The 26,227-nt window shown below is 46.7% G+C and overlaps 1 protein-coding gene and 1 long non-coding RNA gene across 3 annotated transcripts; one reads left to right on the top strand and one right to left on the bottom strand.

The window, feature by feature from the left end:
- Positions 1-1,352: 1,352 nt before the first annotated feature.
- Positions 1,353-15,737, bottom strand: Tmem11 (transmembrane protein 11). 2 transcript variants are annotated; one of them, XM_021176661.3, is made up of 3 exons: positions 15,573-15,644; positions 12,601-12,888; positions 1,353-2,249 (listed from the first exon to the last, which is right to left on the bottom strand). In XM_021176661.3, exons 2-3 carry the CDS (start codon positions 12,612-12,614, stop codon positions 1,733-1,735), a joined length of 531 nt encoding a protein of 176 aa, XP_021032320.1. In that variant the 5' UTR covers positions 12,615-12,888; positions 15,573-15,644; the 3' UTR covers positions 1,353-1,732. The 2 variants fall into 2 exon arrangements, with proteins under 2 accessions (XP_021032320.1, XP_021032319.1); XM_021176660.3 differs by lacking the exon at positions 12,601-12,888 and having other exon boundaries at positions 15,573-15,737.
- Positions 15,738-16,162: 425 nt separating this feature from the next.
- On the top strand, positions 16,163-19,927 carry LOC147001497 (uncharacterized). Its single transcript, XR_015045055.1, has 2 exons — positions 16,163-16,398; positions 16,498-19,927. It is a non-coding gene; the product is annotated as an uncharacterized LOC147001497 (long non-coding RNA).
- The last annotated feature ends 6,300 nt before the right edge of the window (positions 19,928-26,227 follow it).

Here is a 26,227-nt window from a genome sequence, read left to right as displayed (position 1 = left end):
ACACAGAACTCTTTATCAAGTGGGTTCCCAACAGGACAGTCCAGGCCAAGTGACTTTTCTTTCTTCTCACCAAAATGTGAGGTCCATATGCTGCCCCTCGCCCAGTCCAGCCCAGCCCAGCCCAGCCCAGCTCCCCCTGCTCTTCTGGCCAGGAGCCAAATTACCAAGATGGCATTTCAGAATCTGGGTTAGTACACTTAACAAGAGTCACTTTGTTCAGTGCAGCTTGGGAAATAGGAAGGAGCTGTTTGTACCTGGTTGCTATTTTGGGCAAGGGCATCTGCTTAGCTGAAATGAGGTCCCCAGCCCATAGTCACTGTCACCTCCCCTCCCCCATGCAATCTTATGTGCTGAAAGAATACAGCCAGACCAGGTGACCAACTGTTTGTTACAGAAACCTCTCCCATGCGGTGCTTACCCATCAGGCTCAAAGCCAGCCTTCAGCCAGTCAGCTCTCTCAGATACCAGATACCGATTCGCCCTAGACACTTGTTCATGGCCAAGGCAGTTACGTCTTCACCATTCCCCGAACCATTAGTATTTCTACAGTACTTGGAATTAAGTCTCGATTCCTTATACTTTTTGTGGGCTTTTTAAAATGTCCCAACTCTGGGCCTCTCCTATCACAAATGGCTCAATCAATCACTCCTGTAATTCTCTAAACCCTTACACCCAGGTTAGGGCCCTTCCTGATGCTGGGCATCACAACTTTCTATGGAGAAGCTGGCTTAGCTATATACCAGAGACTAGAGAAGTGCCATGCCCCAGCCTTCATCCAGGGAATCATTTTCCACTTACTGAGAGCCTTAGGGGAGAAAAAAAAAAAAAAAAAAAAAAGACAAAGCTGGTTGTGGTGGCACACATGCCTTTAACCCCAACACTCCTGAGTTCCAGGCCTGTGCCTGGTTCTACACAGCAAGTTCCAGTACAGCAAGAAAGTAGGTCTCAAAAACAAACCTCTTAAGATTCATTGCCCTGGGCAGAGGCGCCTCCCACAGCCTGGGGCACTGGGATGAACTCAGTAACATAGAGTTCACTGGGATGAACATAGTTAACAGCAGAGATTTCTGTGCTCTCTTTAAGTCAGTCTTTGGAGAAGGGCTTCTGGGTGTGATGCTCCCAGGTGAGCCAAAGGGACCGTGGTAACAAACAGCATGGCTAAGGGGGAGCATGACTGGGCTAGACTAGCAGGCCAGAAGCCAGGGTAGCTATTCCTATTATGCATTCTTTCTGGCAGGATGTTAGCTCTAGAGCCACTCTGCTGCAAGGAGGCACAGCAGGGTGCGTCTGCAGCACTTGCCCATCTCACACACAGCAGCCTCTGCAGGTACAGGCAGAAAAGAGAACAGAAGTTGAAATTCTCATAATTTTAATGGTCAATAGCTTCCGGTTGGCTTCTGAATGGTATAGTTAAACAATACACTTAAGACACCCCCACAGCAAGTTCACACCCCTCAGAAAGTAGCATTGGCTCCTATCCATACTCCACTGCTCAGTCAGACTTCCACAGCCTGGGAGCCACTCCTGGGTTATGGAAATAGACATCTTAGTGTAATGAGCTGAAGAAACCCCTGGCACACCCATGATCTGTTATTTTTGCTTAAAAAAATAACAAGTATTAAACCAAACACTTTCCCAGGTGCTGCTGCTTCACAGAGAAAACCCAGTGTTGCTGTAGGGATCTGAGTCCTGTGGGCCCTGTGGTTCTGCTTCTCGTCCCACTCTCCTGCAGTCATACGGCGTAGAGCTCATAAACCTTCTTTACACAGTACACCAGGGCAGCCAGGGCTATTGTGTTGTGCAGTCTCTTTCTGTGCAGGTCGTCCTTCCGAACCAGCACCACTGGTGTGGAGGAGGTGAGTGTGTGCAGAGGCAGGCGGGACAGTTTATAGGCATCATACTCCACCTGGTACTTGCAGCAAGGGTCAAACTGCCAGGAGATCCCATAGAGGGTACAGCAGGCCAGGCTCAGCACACCAGCGGGCAGGGAGATGTAGTGGGAGTAATCCAGGGGCAGTGCCAATGGGGTGAAGAGGCAGGCAGTACCTGCCAACACGGCCGTCTTGTGCAGGCAATTGCCTACGGTGATCCAGCGTGCTGTCTCATCTCCAATGCGGGTGGGCTCTATCACAATGTACTTGTACTGGGCTTCCAGCGCCTGCTCCAGCTCATACTCAAACTGGTCCTGGGCGTTCTCCCCACTGTAGATTTCATGCACAATGTAGCAGTCTGTAGCTGAGAGGCTAACCCTTTAGTGGAGGGAAAAGACAAGGAGGTTAGGTTGAACAGTCTAACCTATTTGAGTGTACAGGGTTGGGCAAATGTTTGCCTCAGCTTCAAGAACATCCCACTTACAGGTTTTCTTTGCTTCAGAGCCCAAACTACAAGACAACATTCCGCCCCCCCGCCCCCCGAAAGAAATAGTGAAACAAAAGGTCACAAAGGTGGGCAGGCATGGTGGTCTTCACCTTTACCCTCTATACCCCAGAGGCAAAGGCAGGCAGATCTCTGAGTTCAAGACCTGTCTGGTCGACACAGTGAGAAAAAAAACTGCATTCCAAGTACAGGGGAGGGGGATCCCCATACCCAGGCCAGCAGCCCCTTAGTAAAAAGGGAACTCAGGCTTGAACTCAGGCAATACAAATACTTTACCCTCAAACAGTGACTCCAATTAAGCTGGGCTTAGGTAAGGCTTAATTAAATCACAAGCCCCAAGTCAGGTGTGCTCCGGGGAGAAGGCTATCCCTTGGGGTGGGACCAGAAGCCTCAGCATGGGGAATGGAGATGGCTCAGAGAGAGTCTGCCTAGTCTGCACAGGGCCCCTGTACTCACTCAACCCTAACACCACAAAAAATGAAAATAAAAAGAAGCCACAGCATGGGCCATGGCCGCAGCAGCCTGTCCATCGACATGCCATGTTGCAGACCCCCGAGAGCCCCCAGGAAGCCGACAATCCCAACTGGAAAGCAGTCATTTTCCATGAACATCTTCTGTGGACTTTCTCCATTTAGAGTAAAGTTCAAGGGGAGGAAGGTGAGCAGGGCACTGCAGTTGCTTCTTCACAACAGTTCACAATTACTGTCAGACACTTTTAGCCAATAAATAGCTTGAGGTCTTTCTGGCTCAAAGTCAGAGTTGAGACCAGCCATGCTGGCACACGCCCGCAATACCAGCACTCAGGAGCCTGCACAAGGATGACAGAGTCCCAAGCTGGCCTAAGCTGTATAGGAGACTCAAAAACAAAAAAGTCCCTCAATAGTAGAGGGCAGTTCATGGATTCTGTTTCCAAGTGGGTGCACTCATGGCCAAGAGATTCCCTTTGTGGCTTCATGTTCATCAACCAATAAAAAAAACCAAAGGACCAATTTACACACCCATCTGTGAGACTGAGATTCCAGGCAGAAGCCCTGCCCACTTTAAAAAAACCGGGAACAGGGCGCCTCCCCATGCGGAGTATCTGAAGCAATTCTTCCCCCCACTGCAGAACTCAAGGCAAAATGTGGGATTGCAGGCTGCAATACCAGTCAGCTTTAGTGTCACAGCCTTCTCTGCCCTGCAGGCTGTGGCCATCCTGAACACAGGAGAAAGTTTGCCTCAGTAAAGCACTTTTAGCTTTACTATGACAGATTGCTCCATCTTAAAAACAGATCACTCGGCAGAGGACACTTCTACTGTCTTCCTGCCCAGTTCCCAGCACCTCCTGTACTTAATCTACCCAGGTCAGCCCAAGAGAGCCTCTGTCTTGCTATTTGTCAGGAGAAATGAGTGAGCATGTTCATGGTTTGAGACATGTTTGGAAAGGGAGGCCAGCGCATAAAGTGGAGTGACATGGAACACACACAGCCAGGAAAGAGCCCTGCGTCAAAGGTCACTCTCAGGTCCTCAACTGCAGGCTGTTCTATGAACATCAGAGCTGTTTTACAGCAACTACAAACACAGGTGTGCCTCATGTTCCTGAGCTGGTTCTGTAGATGCGCTCACCACATTCCTACCTTTCCTACCCACTATGGACCTGGTTCCAACTATACAGAATGAAAACCAAAGCAAACAACAAGAGGAAGCACGAGTGCCACACAGGAGGTCTCTCAAGTTCACAGGTATACACCATAGATACCGGAGACACCAATTCTTTGGGGACAGCTAGTTAAGAAAAATAGTCCTGAGTCTCCTTTGGGATGGTAGAATCTTTAGAGAAGTGTACACTTCCAGGAAGAAAATGGAAACACTAGAACCAAACATCCATGAAGCACAAGCCCCCTTGGGTCAGACAAGGTATCGGCATACTAAGCACTGGTAGGAGGGAGTCCTGCATGCCATGGCATGTGTGGGTTTTGAAGGGTCTTATCTACTTCAGTAAATGGTGCTCAACTCTCCAGGAAAGAGCCAAGTCCAGCCATCTCTCAGCCACTCCAGCTTGAGTGGTTGGCTTTTATGTCTGAGTCAAATCCCAGCCAAAAAAGCCAGCCAAAAGCTTGGTTTCCACACCAGTGGAAAATGGAAGCAGGACAAGTGATGGGCAGGAGCTGGCCCCAACTGAGTAAGCCCTGGGCCTTAATTCTAGGTGATCTGACCATTGGTACTGTAAACAGAATAAAAACAATGACTACTGCTGCTACTTGGCTGAGTATCCCTCATCAGAAATGCTGAAGAACAGTGAGTGTCCTTCTGGACTTTGGATGTATTCAGATCGGAGAATAGTCAACAGACAAGAAGATGTCATGGGGATACACCCTAAATGTGAAGTTCAGTTCAGTGTATCCTTGCCTTACACACGCTGTGCTGGCTAGTTTTTTGTTTTTTTGTTTTTTTTTGGTTTTTCGAGACAGGGTTTCTCTGTGTAGCCCTGGCTGTCCTGGAACTCACTTTGTAGACCAGGCTGGCCTCGAACTCAGAAATCCGCCTGCCTCTGCCTCCCGAGTGCTGGGATTAAAGGCGTGCGCCACCACACCCGGCTGTGCTGGCTAGTTTTATGTCAACTCCACGCAAGCCAGAGTCATCTGAAAAGGAGAGAATCTCAGTTGGGAAAATGCCTCCCTAAGCTCCAGCTACAGCACATTTTCTTAGTGATTGATGGGGGGAAACCACAGCCAGTTGTGGGTGGTTCCATCCCTGGACTGGTGCTCCTATGTCCTGTAAGAGAGTACGCTGACGTGGATGCCTGTGGCCCATGCTCCCACTGACTGACTCGACTAACTGGATGTGACTATTGCCATGGTACTGATGCCCACAGACTCATAGTTGAGAAAGAGGGACATAGAAGGCTTCTGTAACAACCCTGACCCCCCCAAAAGTGACAGAAAGCCATTTAATTAAGAATTCTTAATTCTTAAATGGGGTTGAAGTGTAGCCCTCCACAATTAATGGCTTCTGGTGGGGGTGTGGGTAGTTTTAAGAGGCTAGTCACCTATATGGGCAATACAAATTTGATTTTTTCTGGTTTTGTTTTTCTTATTCTTTTGGGGTGAAAGGGAAGGCCCCAAGGGTATGTGTATGGGCAAACCTGACAGGACTAGGAAGTTTCTAGGACTAGAGAACTAGCTCAAGTTTCATGTGAAATCCGCAAGTAATCAATAAGAATATTATGGAAAAAAGAACTGAAGTAGGCAGCGCAAGCCATGAGGGACAAGCCAAGGGAACAGCACTCCTGCCAGGCAGTGGCACACCTTTAATCCTAGCACTTGGGAGGCAGAGGCAGGTGGATTTCTGAGTTTGAGGCCAGCCTGGTCTACAGAGTGAGTTCCAGGACAGCCAGGGCTATACAGAGAAACCCTGTTTGGAAAAGCCAAAAAAAAAAAAAAAAAAAAAAAAAAGATAACAGGACTCCTCCATGGCCTCTGTCCTAATAGGAACCTGCCCTCTAGGTTCCAACCCTGCTTGAGTTCCTGTCCTGACTTCCTTCATTGATAGACTATGGATGAGAAGTGTAAGCCCAATAAACCCTTTCCTCCCCAACTTGCTTTGGTCATGGTGTTTAATCACAGTCCTAGTAACCCTAACTCATTACAAGTGCACCTAAGATATTCTGTAAGATATTCTGAGTGCACCTGCATTGTGACTGCCTGTCATGTCAATGATGGAGTGTGGGATTTCCCACTTGTGGCATCAAATGAGCACTTAATGTTTCAAAATGTGAAGCTTTTCAGATTGGGGATAGAATACTGCACCCTCCTGCAATGATGCTCCAGTGTGAAATGGCAGCTGAGAGTCAGGGGAAAGGCAAAGTAGAGAACACTGTCTATAATACAACTCTTGTTCTGTGTTGTATGCATGTGTAAGTACCAGGTCGGTATGAGCATTTGGAGGCCAGAGGTCAGTGTTGTTTCTCTCTTCTCCACCTCATGGCCCTACCATGTTTTTTTTTGTTTTTGTTTTGTTTTTCCAGACAGGGTTTCTCTGTATAGCCCTGGCTGTCCTGGAACTAACTCTGTAGACCAGGCTGTCCTGGAACTCAGAAATCCACCTGCCTCTGCCTCCCGAGTGCTGGGATTAAAGGCGTGCGCCACCATGCCCGGCTCCTATCATGGTTTTTATGGATAGCCCTGGCTGTCCTGAAACTCACTTTGTAGACCACCAGGAAGTCCTTGAACCTTGAATTCAGAGATCCGCCTGCCTGTGCCTCAAGTGCTGGGGCTAAGGACATGTGCTATGATGACCTGGCTCCTATTTATTTATTTATTTATTTATTTTTGCTTTTTGTTTTTTCCAGATAGGGGTCACTCTATCCTGAGCCCTTCAGCAGAATAGGCGGCAACCTTGCTCCAGTATCTCAGGGCATGGGCCATGCCTAGATCAATCAGTTTTATGTAAGGGAGGGGCATAGTTAGCAGAGGAGTCACTTGGAAATGCTGGCATTGCAGCAGAAAGCAGCAATATGGGAAACTCTCTGGGATACAAGTACCCTACGAATGTCTGGGAGGCTGTGTACAGGACTCTGTAGTTCCTACCTCACCCCCACCCAAGGCCAATCCTCAAATATCAGTCTTCCCAAAGTCTAAAAACATCTGATCAAGACCCAAGTCCGTTTAGAGCTGAGCTGTATGATGAGATCAAATCTGCCCACTAAGTATGCTGCCAGGAACAGGGCCCTGTAGTGCACATGCAAGCAGCAGGTGCCTTCATGCTTCACTTAGGTACAAAGCTAAAAAGCTCTGTTGGCTCGTCTTCAATTGTCAAGTAGGAAAAGTAAGGAAGGGAGGCTTCGCAAGCCAAGACGCAAGGTGGTCTCTGCTATGTGGGAAAGGCAAGACTTGCTTCCTACTTGCTAAGTGATTAAGTACAAGGTTTTTGGTTTTGCTTGTTTCAAACAGGGCATCCCTGGCAGGTCTTGAACTCACAAGAGATCTGCCTGCTGAGTCCTGGGATTAAAAATGTGGGCCATGACTGCTTGACTGAAACACAAATTCAATTATCTGTGATAAAATATACACAACAAAATCTAGCACCTTGCCGGCAGTGATGACGCACACCTTTAATCCCAGCACTTGGGAGGCAGAGGCAGGCAGATTTCTGAGTTCGAGGCCAGCCTGGTCTACAGAGTGAGTTCCAGGACAGCCAGGACTACACAGAAAAACCCTGTCTGGAAAAACCAAAAACCAAAATAAAACAAAACAAAAAAAAAATCTAGCACCTTGTTAAATACAGCTACACCATTACAGAACTAATCTCCAGGAGGTTTAAATCCATCGAGCCCCCTTGTACCTACCGCCCTGCCTTCTATCCCACTCAGCTACTCTAGGTCCCGCACATCCATGGGGTATCTGTTTCTGTGTGCAGTGCCTATTGCATTTCAATGTTTTTTTAAAAACAAACAAAATTTTTTTTAAACTTTTAGCTCCTCCTCCTCCTCTGACAGGGTCTTACTATGTAACCCTAGTTGTTCTGGAACTTACTACCTACTACCTGGTCTTGAACTCAGAGATCCACGGCCCCTTACCTCTTGAGTACCGAGATTAAAGGTGTGCACCATCACATCTGGCTAATGTATGGAAGTCACAGATGTCAGCTCTCCTGCCCTTATGTGGGTTCCTCGGACAGATCTCTCATCAGCCAATGCCGAGCCATCTCTTTGGCCTCCTATTTCAATTCTTTTTTTTTTTTTTTTTTTTTTTTTGGTTTTTCGAGACAGGGTTTCTCTGTGTAGCACTGGCTGTCATGGAACTCACTTTGTAGACCAGGCTGGCCTCGAACTCGGAAATCCGCCTGCCTCCCTATTTCAATTCTTTTGGACAAATACCCAGATGTAAAGTTGCTAGGCAACACAGTAGTTTTATTTTTAAAACTCTGTTTTTATACTTATTTCTAGATTAAATTTTATGTTTCATGTAAGGTTGTTTTGCTTGCATGTATGCCTGTGCACCACCTGTATGTGTGGTACTGGTTGGAGTTACTGACAGTCAGTTGTAAGCTGCCACAAGGGACTAGAACCCAGGCCTTCTGGAAGAGCAGCCAGTGCTCCACCTAACCAAGCTGGCTCTCCAGTCCCACTTATCTTAACTTCATATTTCATTTCAAAGGACACATACATGCCAGAGTGCACGTGGAGGTCAGCGCTCCAGGGGTTAGCTTTCTCTTCCCACTATGTGAGTCCCAGGGACTCATCCTTACCTAGCAAGCCTTACTGGGCCTGGTTTCTTTTAATAGTCATTGTGGCAACTGTGAAGTAAAGACTTTATTTCTAATTTATTTGAGACAAGGTCTTTGAATTCAATCTGTAACAGAGGATGACTGAACTGATTCTCCTGCCCCACATCCCAAGTGCAGGGCTGCAGGCATGCGCCACTATATGTAGCTGATAGTACTTTTTGATAGACTGATAACGGAACCCTTGGTTTGTATTTTTAAACACATTTTATCATGTGAAATATGGTGCTGCACTCCCACTCTCCATGCACATGGGCGGTGGAGGTGGAAGGATCTGCGTTTCAGGTAGCTCAGCATCAATCCCGTAATTTTATGCCACTTTCATCACCCCAGAAACTGCATCCCTTAGGGGCCCTGTCCTCTCCCTTGGTCCTTCTCAGTTGTTAGTAGCTACCAACCTGCTTCTTGACTCTGGATTTGCCAATTCCGAGACTCCAGAGAAGCAGAACCACACATGGGGTGGGGTTTGCAACAGGCTTCTCTCACTTAGCACTATGCTTGTAAGAGGTATCATATATTAAGTTAGCTTAACATATTTAATGTAATTTTTAAAAACCTAAGAGAGCTATATGGAACATGTATCTAAGGCTCTGTACACCAAAAGATCAACAGCCATTTTCTTCCAATGAGGGTCTAACAGTTGACCTTAACATTTTATTTTTGATAAGACTTTTCTGTTTAAAAACAAAACAAGAGGTCTGTGAGAGGCTCCAAGGACCAAGGTTCTTGTCATCATGCGTGAATCCTTCAGACTTCTATATTTGAGGGAAGAGAACCAACTCCAATAAATTGTCTTCTAACCTCCACTTGCACACACTATGGTGTGACCGCACACAAATAAATGTAAAAGAAAACTTAAATTACAGCAAAATAAAGCCAGCAAGCACACGCAAGTAGAGGTGCTCTCCTCTATCCCTGGCTACCTCACTGTCTTGAGACAGGGAGCCTGAGTATGTGGAATGTGCTGTGTCTTTTCTATTCAAATGAAACAAAGGAAGTTACCTGCAATCTGCGTCTCCTTTGGCTGGCGAGGGTTTGGGTGTGCTCTTCCGACCACTGGGACCTGCCTGTGGTCTTACTCTTCCTAGGTCTAGAAGCTCTGATCTTGGGACAAGCCCAAACCTTACATTTGTCTAAGATCAGAGTATGTGCTCGAGACTGCGCCTTCTGCTCTCAAAGCACACTTTCCTTGTGAACAGGAAATCCGCTACCTTCTGTTAGCAGACTCATGGAAGCATGAAGCTCTGCTGCTGTGCTTGCCTCCGTGGCTGGCTTGATGGACAGCTGGACAGCCTTCCTTCTGCAGAAGTAAACCTTCATGTTCTGTTCCTTGCACGGTGTAATCCTTTCCCTGAGACCTCAGACCCATTTCTAACAGCACTAAAGCAAAAGCTTGCTATGCGGCTAGGCTAGCTGGCTAGCACGCCTCAAGACTTACCCTTCCCTGACCCTCTTCCCCAAATTCTGGGGTAACAGCACAGAGACAGCCATGCCCAGCATTTAGGTAAGTGCTAAGACTCTGAACTCAGGTGTTCAAGCACTCATACCCACTTGATGCGCCTCTTGAGAGCTTCCTGCTTGTGAATCCTCCTGCCCCCTACAGCCTTTTTGTTGTTGTTTTGAGACAGGGGTTCTCTGTGTAGCCCTGGCTGACCTCACAAAGATCCACCTACATCTCCTTCCTAGTGTTGGACTTAAAAGTGTGCATAACTACTGACCAATTATGTTTTTTTTTTTTTTTTTTCTTAAAAAGAAAACTCTCACCTGAGCTTGGTAAGACATACTTGTAGTACCAGCTACCCTGAAGGCTAAGGCAAGAAGACTGAGTTCTAAACCTGAGTTCAAGTTCTTTGGGAAACTCCTTCCTGAAGAGGGGAAGAAAGAGGGAAGGAGAGAGGGAGGGAGGGAGGGAAAGAAAGAAACAAAACCAAATCAAGCTGGGGATGTAGCTTGGCGTGGGTACAGAGCTTGTACAAGGCCCTGGCTTTGATCAACAATGGGTCAAAAGCCCAGCTCATTCTCTGCTGCATCAAAGTTCAATGAAAGCCTGGGTTATATGAGACCCTAGCTCAAAAACAAACAAAACCCAAATATTTATTCAATAATCTATACAGAGCAGAGATCAGATACCCATGGGGCCCCCACTGCTAAGGCAGAGAGGAAGGGGGGAGAAGGAAGGGAGAGTAAGAGAAAATGAGAGGGAGGGAGAGTAAGAGAGAATGAGAGGGAGGGGGAGGGGAGGAGAGAGAGAGAGAGAGAGAGAGAGAGAGTGTGTGTGTGTGTGTGTGTGTGTTTGGGGGCTGGGAGGTCTCTAGATCCAGAACTCAATCTGAAGGTTCATTTCCTAGGCCCCAGTTTCTCAGGCAGGGTTCAAGTGGAAACTCCATCTATCTAGGCTAGCACCTGGTGCTTGGGCCTTTTTAAAAACAAACAATAACCACAACAAACAGAGGATGCTTTCATCAAGGTATCCTCCCCATCTGGCTCTGCCTGAACTCGAGGGACAGGAGCAAAGCTACTGTGGCACAATGGCACTGCCCTTCCAGAGAACACCAGCTGAATACCCACCTGAGGTGGCTCACAGCCACCTGCAACTGCAGCTCCACTCACAGGTGCACATTCAAACACACCATTAAAACAAACCTTGCATGCATCTTTAATCCCAGCACTCGGGAGGCAGAGGCAGGTGGATCTCTGAGTTTGAGGCCAGCTTGGTCTCCAGATTGAGTTCCAGGACAGCCAGGGCTACACAGAGAAACCCTGCCTTGGAAAACCAAACCACTTTGCTACCCTGAGCCACTTTCCCTCGTTTCCCAAAGCATGAGAGAGTGTGAGGACCTGGCTGGGTGCAAAAGAGGACAGGAGCAAAAGATCTATAGCTGTTTAAATGTAATCCACTGGTAAAGTAAAAACCCCAGCCCTCTGGCACTGTACCATTTCAAGCACTGACAGACACAGGCAACTAGTGGTAGCCCCAATAATCGTCAGAGAGGCAGAAACTCTTCTACACCGCCTTCATCTGAAGACCTGTGATGAGAACGCAATGGTTACTGGCTTCCCCAGGAACTCTGGGCCCACTAGACTCCCTGTTGGCACCAGGACCCACACAGAGGCAGTAAGAACAATCTTCACACATGGCAGCTCTTGAACCACACTTCCCATCCCAGCCACAGCTCTTTGTCCTCTGAAGAAGCAAGCTATGACCAACCCAAGCTGGCCAGAGAGGTCTCAGCCTATTTGTTGTTCCTCGATGGACACTGTCAACCCTGCCTTTTTCAGAGGTGGGATCCACTGAAATAAGCTTGCAGGACTGACATAGAAGCAGATGTCAAAGCAAGTGGAACTCAGGCTGCTTGAATAAAACCCAGGGAAACAGAAATATACCCCAAAGGCTGGAGCATGGCAGAGGCCAACCTACACATTAATGTCTGTGAGCAAAACATGTGGCTCAGCTGTGAGCCACAGGCAGAACCCCCATGCCTCACCCCCATCCAGTGGCTACAGGTCAAGAGACTTTGCTGTATGTCCCAGGCCTGCTCACCTCATCCAGATCAGGAGGAAGAATCCTACCATACATACCAAAGCCAGAATGAGAGCCTCTTGAAATACTAAATGCCTCAAATCCCTAGAGTCCTCAGCTCTAAAAGGATTAGAGCAGAAAGGGGGTCTATCATCCCAGGAATGTAAACAATGGCTGTTCAGCTGTAGTAGGTACTAACCCTATAATGGCACTGGGACCTTGTCCCCCCATATTCACAAATGGCATGGTCTTCCAAGAAAAGGTGGCAGGGAAGGATGTGGAGGCAACCAACCCCATGACAACTTGCTGCCTAACAAATGCCCAGAACTGAGGAAGGAAACTTGAATACCCCAAGCCACACTTGTATCATGATCAGATGCAGATCAATTATCTTTACAAGATCATCAAAAAAGGAACTCAGAGTACAGGGCCATACTCACATTCCAACACTCATGGAGATCTCAGAGATGCTCAGGAGCTCTGAGCAGCACCAAGTAAGCCATGAAAGGACAGGCAGGGCTGTCTGAGAGCTGGTCCAGGCTGGCACCTAGGTGGTAGAACACAGATACCTGCTCTGCTTTCCTAGATGGATAAGTGTGCCTCAAAGAGGCCAGCAGGACAAACGGCAATCTGTTTGCTGTGCTCGCTGTCAGTATGCTCAATTTTGGACAAGAATTCAGGTTACAGCTCAGAGTTTGACGTTCTTCATTACAAATACTGTTGTTTCCCTAGATTTAATGGAGTGGAGAGAAGAATCAACACACAAGCCGCTCTCTGTTTGCTCCTTTCCCCCTCCAATTTCAGTCTAGATCAGAATTGTTCCTATCTATTTTATTGATGGAAAACTTCTCTCTAGGCTTAGTCATTATCCCAAAGCAAGTACTGGACACCAGACACGTGGTCTACTATCTGAGAGCTACACTTTTCACTGTACTTAATTTTAACTTCAGTGTAATTGCCACATATGGCTAGCAGCTACTGAACTGCTACAGTAACTGTCACTCAGCTCTAGTACTAGTGTGTGTTTCTGGACTTAACAAGCAACGCAAGAACCACTGCAAACTAAGCTGACAACCAGCACAAAGCAGGGCCTTAAATATAACATACGCACCAGAGTGTGCAGCCACTGGCAAACAGTGTCTGTTCAAAGCACTGCCCATTCCAGCCTTGCCACAAACCACACAGCATCCCCTTTGGTTTCAGCACAGGGCAGGGGCAGGAAGGTGTGAAGAACTCTGGAAGTGCTCTCTCTCAACATGAAGCTGAAATTTGAGTCAGTCCAAATGTGACACGGAACAGAGTCACTTAGAAGCCACAAACAGCTTGTGTCACGAGAGCCAATACACTTGGTGCTCACAATCTATGGTGCTGAGCGTACATTATTCTGGTCTGCTCCACCCTGTCAGGCCACCAAGTGAGCAGCAATGGAGGTGCGCCCAGAAGTCAGTCTGCTAGCCAGGAGGCAGTGTGTTTCCACACACAGCCTAGAGTGGGAGGCCTGACGAAGATGGGGTTCTGAGAATGAACTCTCTGGAAGGGCCCTTCCCATAAAGGCCGACAGAGGGGTAACCTCAAGGCACCAGAAGGAGGGCAGATGGCAACTCTCAAATCATAAAATCTGACGCCCATCCCTGGCAGACATACAGCACCTGCGTGCTTTGGTAGAACCTTCAGTTCCTGGTCAAAGGTCACAACCTGAACACCTACAGGACCCTGGAAAATAACCTTACCTAGTTAAGACTTCAGTGAGGAACAAGCATCAGTGGCTCTGAGGAGAGCCAATCCCTATCTAGCTTTACAGTGAGTTCTGTCTGCATTGGATTTAAATTCCCTTAAAGGCTGCTGCAGCACAACCAGCAAGGCCTGGACTAAACTATGAGCGGTTGGCTGACAAACTGCTTTTAATTAATATCTGTTTCAAGACAAAGGAAAAATTCTCCATTTTCTTAGGTAGGCTAACAAGACTCCTGTCTCACACTTGAGGCATGCATGTTTGGCCCTTTCAGTCTGTGTCCAAGAACAAGAGTATGGCAGGGTGTGGTGGCCCAAACCTTTATTCCCAGTGCTTGGGAGGCAGAGGCAGGCGGACCTCTGTGAGGTCAAGGCCAGCCTGGTATAACAGAGTGAGTTTCAGAACAGCCAGAGAGAGCTACACAGTAACTCTAATGACTCTACACACATGGCTCTAAAAACAAGCAAACATAAATATTCAGAGTATCTCTGTCTGATCCTGGGTCATCTAGGAAAGTTCTTCCCTTCTGTTGGGCTGCAATTAAAATCCTGAAAGCATCCTTAGGGATTTAAGGACTTGGAAAACAAGATAACCTCTCTGGCTGTTCTTATCTAAGAAATAAGTGGGAGTTAGAAAAAAACACTCCTCGACACTGCTTTTCCATGTCACAGTAAACGCAGAGCGGATTATTTAGCATAACCGAACTCAAGAGTAAAACTGGCTACTACTTCTGCCAAGCAGGAAGACTAGTGTGGGATGGAAAAGCTGTCTGTATGCAATAGCAAGAAACATGGGATGCATCAGTCAAAAAGGAACAACGCAGATTAGTTGAGACACAACTTTTATGGTTGACAGTACTCATTGGAAACGGAGGGGAAAAAGTCAAACTTTTCTTTTTTTTTTCCTTTTCTTTTTCTGACATCCACAGTAAAATGCGGAGGACTTAGCAAGTCCGACTGGGCAGGTTAATCCAGTAGCGCCACCGATATTCACCCACCTTCCCAAACTTCTTGTCGTTGAACAGCTTCTAGTAACCTATTAGCTAAAAATAATTCCCAGAAGGAAAAGGCTACATACAAGTTCAACACGAAACACGTCAACTACTCTTGTCATCCGGAAATCACTGGGAGAAACAAAACCCCTAGCGCCCCCAAACGCATTCAGTAGGAAAGGTCACTATAAAGGACTTAGGACAGAAGTGCTCGAAGAGAACCCTCAAAAAGTGGCGACGATTGCTCGCTCACAAGGCGGCCAGGCACAGGCTCTTGGAGGCGCGCCCGGCACGCTGCCGCTCTCAGCAAACGCCCCTATAAAGCACACTACGCCGCGAGCCTCTACCCTCCTCCTCTCCCCGGAGCCCATCCACGCCACACTGGGCGCCCAGGCCGAGCGGGCCACGTGCGCGAGCCAGCGGCCCGGAGCCCACACGCCGCTCGTAGGACAGCGTGGCGGCCCTCGCAGCCACTCACCCTGCTCACCGCCCACCCGGCTGCGGGTCGCCGCCCCTCCGAGCCGCGCTCCCCTCGTTCCTGGCCGTCGCGCCGCCCCGCTCCTCCCACACCTAGGCCCCCGCGGACTGGGCCCCGCGCGTGGCGGGCACACGATCCGGAGTCGCGCGTGGCACAGAGGCTTCGCCTGCTCTGCGGTCGACCTTCGCTCGCAGTCGCGAGCCCAGCTTACCTCTCTCGGGAGCCGCCGCCGCCCGGACCCAGACGCCTCCTTCCCCACGCGGCCATCTTGGAGACTCTCGGTTCGTCGGGGGCTGGAGCCGACGCGGCTCCGAGCGCGCCGGAGCCGAAGGGAAACGTAGTCCGGTGAGCCGCGCGGACGCGGTGGGAGGTTGCGAGAAGGACTACACTGCCCACAATGCCTCACGCCGGAAGCCTGCTGTAAGCTGCCGCGCGCAAGAGGGCGAGGGGTGGGATCCGCCTTAGGAAAGAGTCTCCGAGTCGCAAAGTGCGAGTCGCTGCGCCCACCGCCTGGACGTCCTTGGGCGCCCAGAGCGAGTGGCTGAAGGAGAGCGGAAAGAAAGCGCCTACCACTCCCAGAGCGCTTCGCGCGACGATCCCGCCCTCACGGCCTGAGAGGCCCAACCCTTGGCCTCGGCCCTGTTGCCCTTCACCGTGGCTTCGGCCGCTGGGGGCTTGAGTCCCCCCCAGTTCTCACACTTTACAATGACTTGAGCAGCTTAACCTTTCTCCTTTCCCATCTGCAGACCAGAACTCGTGCACCTTCAGTCCGAAGGTTACCTCTGCCTCCGCGGCGTCAACTGCCCCCCTCTCCTGACCGGAACTTGCCCGGCTGACAAATCCAGAGATTTTGAAGGTCTGTAGATGTGCTTGACCTAAAACGCCTTTTCCTCCCAGTCAGGTTTTATGCTTGTCTGGTTTCTATAAAGTTCCTGGTTTTCAAATTGAATATGCAACTCTGCCTCCGATTGCCAAACTCGTAACACGTGCAAGTGTGGCAAAAGAATAGGGATGTGTAGAGAGACGTCAAGAATAAGGTATGAGGGGCTGCGGAGATGGTTCAGTGGTTAAGCTCTTTCAGGGGACTGTGGATCAGTTTCTGGCACGTGGTAGCTAACAACAGTCTGCTATTGCAGTAACGTCTGACGCCCTCTTCTGGCCTTACGACCACAGCACACGTGTAGTGCACAGAACACCCAGACACAATCAATCAATCAATCAATCAATCAATCAATCAATGCCAGTTGATAGTGCCTGGGATCCCTTCCTCGCCTGGATTACTCAATAACAAACAACATGCAAGAGAAAAACTTGGCCTAGAGAAGGCAGGTAACGGCTAAGGACTTCAGTTTATGCATTTTTCCAGATCACTAGCCCATTCCTTACCTGAGTGTCTTTATAAATGTTTTTTAAGTAAGTTGCCTCTATTGCTAACTATGCATCTCTGATACAATTCTTTGTCCTGAAACACAAGAACCTAGGAACTTATGTAGGTGGTCCCTGTGACTCAGCCAGGAGGTAAAAATCTGTTTTCTCTCCCATTTACCCCTACCTTATCTACACTCTACTACCCAGGAACATCTGTGGGAAAGCCCTCAGCTCTCTAGGAACCCTGATAAAAGTGCAGGGTTGACGGGCAGTGGTGGCGCACGCCTTTAATCCCAGCACTTGGGAGGCAGAGGAAGGTGCAGGTGGATTTCTGAGTTGGAGGCCAGCCTGGTCTACAAAGTGAGTTCCAGGACAGCCAGAGCTACACAGAGAAACCCTGTCTCGAAAAACAAAACAAACAAACAAACAAAATAGTGCAGGGGCATGTTCTCTTTCCCATCACCCTATAGTCACTGCCTAGGGGGTGTCTGAACCCTTTTCTCAGCCCTACTGCAGTATGAGCAAAAAACAATGTGTACTGACCAGGGACTGCCAAGCCCACATTTAAACTGGGAGGCAGCTAGCCAGGAGGGTCTGCCTTTACTGAGAGGCCTCGAGGATCTAGTGTTGTGGTGCCAAGTCAGAGACATGATGGACCCCACTGGGGATCTATGTCCCTTTCTTAGATTTGTTTCTTGTTGCTGTGATAAAAATACCCAAGCCACTTAAGGGAGAAGAGGATTTATTTGGCTCACACTTCAGGTTATAGTCTGCGGTGGTTTTAATAACGGTCCCCATAGGCTCATATATTTAAATGGTTGAGTCCCAATTGTACTGTTTAGGAAGAATGAGGAGGTCTGGCTTTTACTGTTGAAGGTGAGTCACTGGGAATGGGTTTGAGGTTTCAAAAGCCCATGCCAAGCCCTGTTCTTCTTTCTCTCTGGTGATTGTTTCAAAATATAAGTTCTTGGTGACTACTCCAACACCTGCCTGTCTGCAGCCATACTCCCCACCATAATGGTCATGAATTCACCCTCTGAAAGTGTAAACAAGCCTCTAATCAAATGCTTTCTTTTCTGAGTTTAACTGTTCATGGTGTCTGATCACCTCAATAGAAACTTAACTGGTAGTCATGACATCATGGAAGGGAAGTCAGAGCAGTAGGAATGTGAGAGTGCTGTCACTACATCCACAGTAAAGAGCACAGGTGGGGCTGGAGAGATAGCTCAGTGGTTAAGAGCACTGACAGCTCTTTCAGAAGTCCTAAGTTCAATTCCCAGCAACTACATGGTGGCTCACAACCATCTGTAAAGGGATCTGATGCCCTCTTCTTGTGTGTCTGGAAACAGCTACAGTGTATTCATATAAATAAAACAAATCTTTAAAAAAAGAGTGAGAGTGCTCATACCCAGTTCTTTCTCTTTCTCTGCTTGTGTATAGTTCAGGGTCTCTTGCCTCCCATAGTGGGTAGGTTTGTGTAAAGTTGGCAACACAAACAACCTTACCACTTATAAATTTGACAAACATTGCTTTAAGCCATAACCGTAAACTTTCACTCCTTCTTCTTCAAATCTCAGGTTTATCTCATAATATAAAATAACAATTCAACTTTTAAAATCCCAACAAAGTCCAAAGTCAATCCCAGTACTTGGGAGGCAGAGGCAGGCAGATCTCTGAGTTTGAGGCCAGCCTGGTTTACAGAATGAGTTCCAGGACAGCCAAGGCTACACAGAGAAACCCTGTCTTGAAAAAAAACCACAAAATAAAAGTCCAAAGTCTTAACGGTGAGATATAATAATAATAATAATAATAGAAATCATATACTGATAGAGAATAAACATTTCCCTTTCAAAATGGAAGGATCGGTGCATATTAAGGATCAAAACGAAACAAAAATTCAGCAGCACAAACACCAAGTCCCCAAGCTCTATCTATACTATCTGGGGCTCGGAATAAGAACGTCTTTAATCCCAGCACTTGGGAGGCAGAGGCAGGTGGATTTCTGAGTTTGAGGCCAGCCTGGTCTACAGAGAGTTCCAGGACAGTCAGTGCTATACAGAGAAACCCTGTCTCGGAAAAAAAATAATCGGCTATGGTCGGAAAAGCTTGGGCATATCCATTTTCAAGCCCTGCTAGCTCACATAGCTTAACTTTTGGGCCAGCTCCACTCCACACCTGTGGCCATTCTTGTTAGATAACCCATGATTCTGGCATCTCCAAAGTCCTAGGGTATCTACTACAGCTTAGGTTTCACCTTCACAGCCTCACACAGTGGCCACTCAGGGACTCTGACCCTGCCACACAGTTCTGGCTTTGGTGGCCCTCCATGACTTTCTCAATCTTGCATCTTTGCCATCAAAACCAGTACTACATAGATAGTATGTCAAGCTATGCTGCCAGCTTGAGGTGTATATAATATATCCATATCCTAGCTCTCTTGGATCACAGCAATATCAGCTTCTATGTGCTGACCCTGAAGAAACACTTTTCTACTGTCACCGTGCAGAGTGCCAGGTTTCTCTTTAGTGACTCCATTCAGTCTCTGCAACAGTTATGGTTGCTTTGTTGTCTGCACTCTTCTCTGAAACTTTAAGCTTGCCTACATACTTTTCTTCTGTCAAAGAAATTAGTCCATTATCTCGAAATTGAGCATCACTCAAATTCTTGGGACATGGCAGAATGAAACAAACCACAAGCTTGGTCAACATGCCACAGGAATGGCCCTGGCATAGGTCCTGACACAGCCCTTGTTCCCTGTGAAATCGCATGAGCCGGGCTTCCTCCTCTGTGCTCCCTCAACGTTACTGTCTTCCCAGCTCCCACCAGAATGACCTTTAACCTCTGTATACAGTTTTCAATGGATTTTCTTTTTATTTGGTTGGTTGTTTGGGTTCTTTCGTTGTTTTGGTTTTTACTTCTTAAAATTTTATGTGCATTGGTTTTTTTTCCTACATGTTTATCTGTATGACGGTGTCAGATACTCTGGAACTGAAGCCACAGACAGTTTTGAGCTGCCATGTAGGTGCTGGGAACTGAACCGGGTCCTCTGAGAGAGAAACCAGGACTTGACTTCTCTTCTCTTCTCTTCTCTTCTCTTCTCTTCTCTTCTCTTCTCTTCTCTTCTCTTCTCTTCTCTTCTCTTCTCTTCTCTTCTTTCTTTTTAAAGATATGTATGTGAATACACTGTAGTTGTCTTCAGACACACCAGAAGAGGGCATTGAATCCATTGCAGATGGTTGTGAGCCACCATGTGGTTGCTGGGATTTGAACTCAGGACCTCTGGAAAAGCAGTCAGTGCTCTTAACAGCTGAGCCATCTCTCCAGCCCTCTTTCAATGAATTTTCTAACCTAAAGTTTCAATTTTTTTTTTTGACAGCCTTTCCACAAAACAATTCCAAAGGCCTAAAATCCACATGCTTAGATGTATCACAGCAGCACCTGTTACTGGGATTCCCTGACAGAGCACTCATGTGTTTCCCAGTTCCAGGTTATAGTCTATCACAGCAGGGAAGTCCCTCCCGGTGGAAGGCGTTTGAGAACTGGTCACTTTCCATTCACAGTCAAGAAGCAGACGGCAGTGAACGCATTCTTCTGCTCAGTTCCTTTCCTACATCCATACAGTCCAGGATGCGGGATAGTTTTATGTCAGCTTGGCACAGGCTAGAGTCCTCTGAAAAGGGAGACCCTCAGTTGAGAAAATGTCTCCATATGATACTGCTTAGGGCATTTTCTTAGTGACTGATGGGGGAGGTCCCAGTCCACTGTGGGTAGTGCTATCCCTGGGCTGCGGAGCCTATATTCTATAACAAACCAGACTAAGCAAGCCATGATAAGCAAGCCAGTAAGAAGCAGCCCTCCATAGCCGCTGTATCAGCTCCTGCGTCCAGGTTCCTACCTTGTCTGAGTTCCTTTCCTGACTTCCTTTAATGGTGGACCATGATGTGGAACTTTAAGCCAATAAACCTTTTCTTCTCCTCCCTTCTGATCATGTTTCATCATTGCAAATAGTATCTCTAAGACATTACCCAGCACATGCCCATAGAACAAATTAGGGAATCGCCAGCTGTGCCATGGTATATCCTTTAATCCCAGTACTCTGGAGGCAGAAACAGGCAGATTTCTGTGAGTTGGATGTCAGCCTGGTTTATAGAATGAATTCCAAGGCAGCCAGGGCTCCAAAGAGAAACACTGTCTACAAAAAACAAACAAACAAAAAAGGACTTCATCTTCAGATGACTGTAAATTACATCATGTTGACAATTAAAACTAACCCTTATAGCCCCGACTGGGAATGGGCCAGTGCTGGGATACAGTTTACTGCTGACCATATGGGCAATCAGATATGGGGTAGCCACATTGCTGCTAAAAATAATAGTGCACATGTGGTTGTTCAGGTCCTGCGCTCCAAGCCTTGCCTATGCTGCAGACATTTTCCCTTTATTCCTTTCACCCTTCCTCCATCTTTCTAGATGACCCAGAGGTAATGGGAGGGCTAACTGTGGTGCATTGCAAGTGCTGACTCAGTTTCCTTCCTGGTCCAACACCTGTTGGCTTCATGTGCTGACTCAGCCAGACTTCTGGCTGACTATGCGCCCTACTCCCCTAACACTATGATTTGTCTACTTCTGCCTTATACTGCAAGTGCTAACTCTTCCCTGTCTAATTACAGTAGGCTGAGTACCCTGAGGGTATGTAGATAAAGCCTCAGCTAACAAGATATTCCTTGGGCATTAGTTCCAAAGGAAAAAAAATCCCACCCATTTGGACTTTTAACTTAATCATGATTTAAAACAAAGAATTATTACTATTCACACAAACATGTCTTTTTTCTGAATTTAGCAGCTTACTAATTCAGGATTCAATTATGTAAATTATTTATTGTTTGCTTGTTTATTTATTTATTTATTTATGGAGATTCTTAGGAAAGCAACCTTTTTCCGCTGTGATAAAAACAGACTCAGAGAGGGGTGGTGGTGCACACCTTTAATCCCAGCACCTGGGAGACAGAGGCAGGTGAATCTCTGAGAGTTCAAGGTCAGCCTGGTCTACAGAGTGAGATCCAGAACAACCAGGTCTACACAGAGAAACATTGTCTTGAAAAAAACTGAAAACCATAAACCCCCAAAATTCTCAGATATGCTTATAGCAGAGAACAACTTTTAATTTTGTGACTGAATCCTGCGAGAGGGACAATGGAGGTCACTGGTTTAAACCCCATTGGGTAAGGAGTGATCCTAGGAACATCTGCAACACAAACTAGAGCTTCAGATTTGCCTATGGCTGTTCTCAGACATCCCAGAGGATGCTTGGGGATGTGAGGACAGGCTGGCTGATTCCTGCTTGGGGATGGAAATGGCTTTGTGGGTAAAAGCACTTGTTGCCTTGCAGACCAGGTTCAGTCTGCACTCAGTTTTCAGCACCCACATATATGAAGGATCTGACTTTCTCTTCTCACCCCTGAGGATGCTAGGCATAAATGTGCTGTACAGAGGTACATGTAAGCAAACACACACACAAAATGTGGTTTTTGGATTTATGTGGAGGTTTTTTTTTTTTTTTTTTTTTTTGGTTGGTTGGCTTTGTTTTTGTTTTGTTTTTGTTTTTTGTTTTATTTTTTTTTCCTGGAACTCAATCTGTAGACCAATCTGGCCTCAAATTCAAAGAGATCTGACTGCCTTCTCTTCCAGAGTTCTGAGCCACCACTGCTCAGCTACAAAAACAAAACAAAACAACATAAAACAACTGAAGAAAAGAAGAGGAGGAAGAAGAGGAGGACAGTAAAGATAGGATGGAGAACAGCTCTTTGTCACCTTTTGGACTCCAATGCATTCTCAGTGAATTGGAATAATGTTGATCTTTGAAAATATTTAACACATGCCTGCTTGCATGGGTGTATGCATGTGTGTATGTATGTGTGTGTGTGAGTGTGTGTTGTAGTGTATGTGTTTATGCACATGAGCAGATAGAGCCCAGAGGTACATGTCAGGTAAGTTTCCCACTATTACTGCCATCTTATTTTTTTGCAACAGGGTCACTCAGTGAATCAGGATGTCGCCAGACAGCTGTTTAGCAAGCTGCAGTAACCTGCCTGTCTCTGTGAGAAGTGGGCATCAGATCCCCTGGAATGGAATCACAGATGGCTGTGAGCTACCTTGTGCTGGGAATCACATCCATCTGGTCATATTTTTAGAAAGAATATTAGAAAAATTTCCTGTTGCTTTGGAAGTTAAATGCACACAACACACACACACACACACACACACACACACACACTATGTAGGTGATTTACTACTCTCAGTGGAACAAGAGAATAAAATTATGAGCTCAACAGTTTATCACTGTTGAACTTCCTGGGGAAAGGAAATTTGTAATTCCTAGAAAGTGACGGGCTGGAGGGATGGCTCAATGGTTAAAAGCTCAGGTTGCTCTTCCTGAGGATCTGAGTTCAATTCCCAGCGCTCACTTTAGTAAGCTTACAATTGTAAATATTTTTCTTAAAAGAAGTTACGATTTGCAGAAACCAGGCCTTTAAAAGCTTAAAGGTAGACTCAAGAGATGGTATGATAAGCATATAAGAAATGCCTTCTAGAAATAGCACTAGAACCCAGAGACATCACTTGCTCAAGATAACCAGGCATGTGAATGTGTAAGCAGAGAATTCCATGACACCTACTTGATCGTATATAAGCAGGGACCACCCTGGCTTGGAGAGGAGTTCTGAGAGAAGGGGTGTCTGAGAGCAGTGAACAAACAGCTCCAAGCCAAATCACAGGTCCAAGCTGGCGGCTGCCTATGGTCTGCTTTCTGTGGAGATTTCCAGACAGCTCTCTATATTCTGCTTGATCCAGTTCTCTAAACAGCAGTCCCTTCCTATTCTAAAAAAATCCTCTCGATAGCTCATCTCCTGCAGATCATAAGCCCAGTCTTTCATTTTACTTATCAATCCAGTCATTTATTCCAGGTTTCATTTTGCTTATTCTATGAATCTGCATCCTGTGACTGCAGTCCCTTAATTTTTCTTTTTTTAGCCCCTTAATTCTTAAGAGACAGCAAGCACACATTTTCTTTTAACACTGCAAAAGAATTCAGAGACCTGCCTGCCTCTGTTAAGCTGGGTGGGGCCCCATCTTGAAATTACCATTTCTACCACACCTGGATTTAGGAATCTGGCTGCCTTTGTAAGCATAAACAAAACAAAACAAACAAAAGAAAAAAATATTAGGTAGGTGAGATCTCCAGCAATCACCATTCCCCAAATCTCTATCTCCTTTGGTGTCTCTCTGATGGGCTTGCTCACAGCACAGCTGGTTTTGTTCCTTTAGATTCATGAAGCCCCTTACATAATTCATATTGCATCCTTATTTTCTGAGGAATATATTTGTGAACCCATGTTTTTAGAGTTCTTTTCCACATCCTTTAGGGCTGTCCTGAAGGTCCCAATGTTTACTATTTTGCTGAGACATAGCCACACCTTTGTGCTGTCTCTGATTATCATGGAGTCATTAACTTTAATAGGGAGGACATCCCTTGAAGGAGGAATGTAAAATATGTACATCACTATACAAACAAGCCTTATGCCCACAGCAGCCGTGGACACTCGTGGAGGTGCACACCTGCTGGCCCTGGCCCATGGGCAGGAACCATGTCATTCTGTCCCTACCAAGGCCATGCAGGACCAGGCAGACTACGTGCTGGGGACATTGGAGAAATGCCACCTTGATCTGCCCTGCAGCTAGAAAGTCTATCCTGGAATCCTGATCAGAGACTACTATTAAAAGACTGAACTGGATTTTCAGCTAAGATATGTCACACAGGTGAACAACCTTTGGGAGATAGGCTTAGGACTATAGCCTAAAACTTAGAATTTGAACCTTGTGTGATATTAAACCTCAGCATAATAAAATATAACGTTTGAGGGGCTGGAGAGATGGCTCAGCGGTTAAGAGCACTGACTGCTCTTCTGAAGGTCCCAAGTTCAAATCCCAGCAACCACATGGTGGCTCATAACCATCCATAATGAAATCTGATGCCCTCTTCTGGAGTGTCTGAAGACAGCTACAGTATACTTACATATAATTAACATATATATATATACATATGTTTGATTAGGCATCGTGGTATGGGTCTTTAATCCCAGGGCTCTGTTAATACAAAGAAACCCTGTCTCAGAATACAAACAAACAAATGAAACTTCTGTTTATTAACTATGCATACTTACCTTCTTGCTTGCTACAGAGGCCTAGCAGTTAAAAATACTGTCTGCTCTCCCTGAAGACCCCAGGTTCCAATCCTAGCATCTGTGTGGCAGGCAGCTCAGTTTCAGGGAACCCAGGGCCTTCCATCAGACATGCAAGCAGTACATAGACATGCAAGCCAGCAAAACATCCACATCACATTAAGAAAAAAAAAGTTAAAAAGAAGGGGCTATATAAACATTTAGAATAGTTCATGCTTTAGGAGCTAGTTAAAAGAAAAGAAAGGAATTTTTGAATTATTTATTTCTTTTATATATATGAGTACACTGTAGCTGTCTTCAGACACACCAGAAGAGGGCATTGGATCCCATTACAGATGGTTGTGAGCCACCATGTGGTTGCTGGGAATTAAACTCAGGACCTCTGGAAGAGCAGTCAGTGCTCTTAACCTCTGAGCCATCTCTCCAACCCTTAAAGTTTTCGAGTTAAATCATAAGAAACTAGTTACCCAGGTATTGGAAATCTTCCAACTGCCTGAGGAAACTGCAATTTATCCAATCCCTGGGCACCAAAGGGGACAGAACTCTGAAGCCCACGGAAACAGACTGGCTGATGGACTAACGTGAGAAGCCATGACTGAACCTCCCTCCTCATGCCTATAACTAGAACTTTAACTGGAAAAATGCTCCATCGGATTGCTTGTAGGCAGGTCTTGGTGGGTTGGGAGAACATTTTCTCAGTTATGATTGATGTGAGAGGGTCTAGACTCCTTGGGGACAGTGCCACTCCTGGGCAAGTGATCCTAGGTGTATAAGAAAATGTGCCAGGGGCCAGGAGTAATGGTACACTTGGGAGGCAGAGGAAGGTGAGGTGGATTTCTGAGTTCGAGGCCAGCCTGGTCTACAGAGTGAGTTCCAGGACAGCCAGAGCTATACAGAGAAACCCTGACTTGAAAAAAACAAAACAAAACAAAAAAACAACAAAAAACAAAAACAATTTGGTTTTTATGTTCATTAATTATTTTGTGCATGGGTGCACACAGGGGGAAACTTGCAGGAGTCAGTTCTCCTTTCCATCATGTGGCTTCCAGGGATCCACTCAGGTCATCAGGCTTGGCATCTAATGAACCATCTCCTGGCCCCAGATTCATTTTAAACAGGGCTTGGCCATACTCAGCCACAGGGACCCCCAGGTACCCGCTGGCCTAGTTAACTCTAAACCTGGGGCTTGGGGTCCAGCAAACTTTTCTCTCAGCATTTAAGTTGAGCGCTGGAGGGGTCCTGGTTAGTTCTTCGTCAGCTTG

This window comes from Mus caroli, unplaced genomic scaffold (assembly GCF_978045245.1).
Source record: "Mus caroli unplaced genomic scaffold, Mus_caroli_1 scaffold_13, whole genome shotgun sequence".
In the NCBI taxonomy this organism is placed as follows: domain Eukaryota; kingdom Metazoa; phylum Chordata; class Mammalia; order Rodentia; family Muridae; genus Mus; species Mus caroli.
This window is presented reverse-complemented; position numbering and strand designations above follow the sequence as displayed.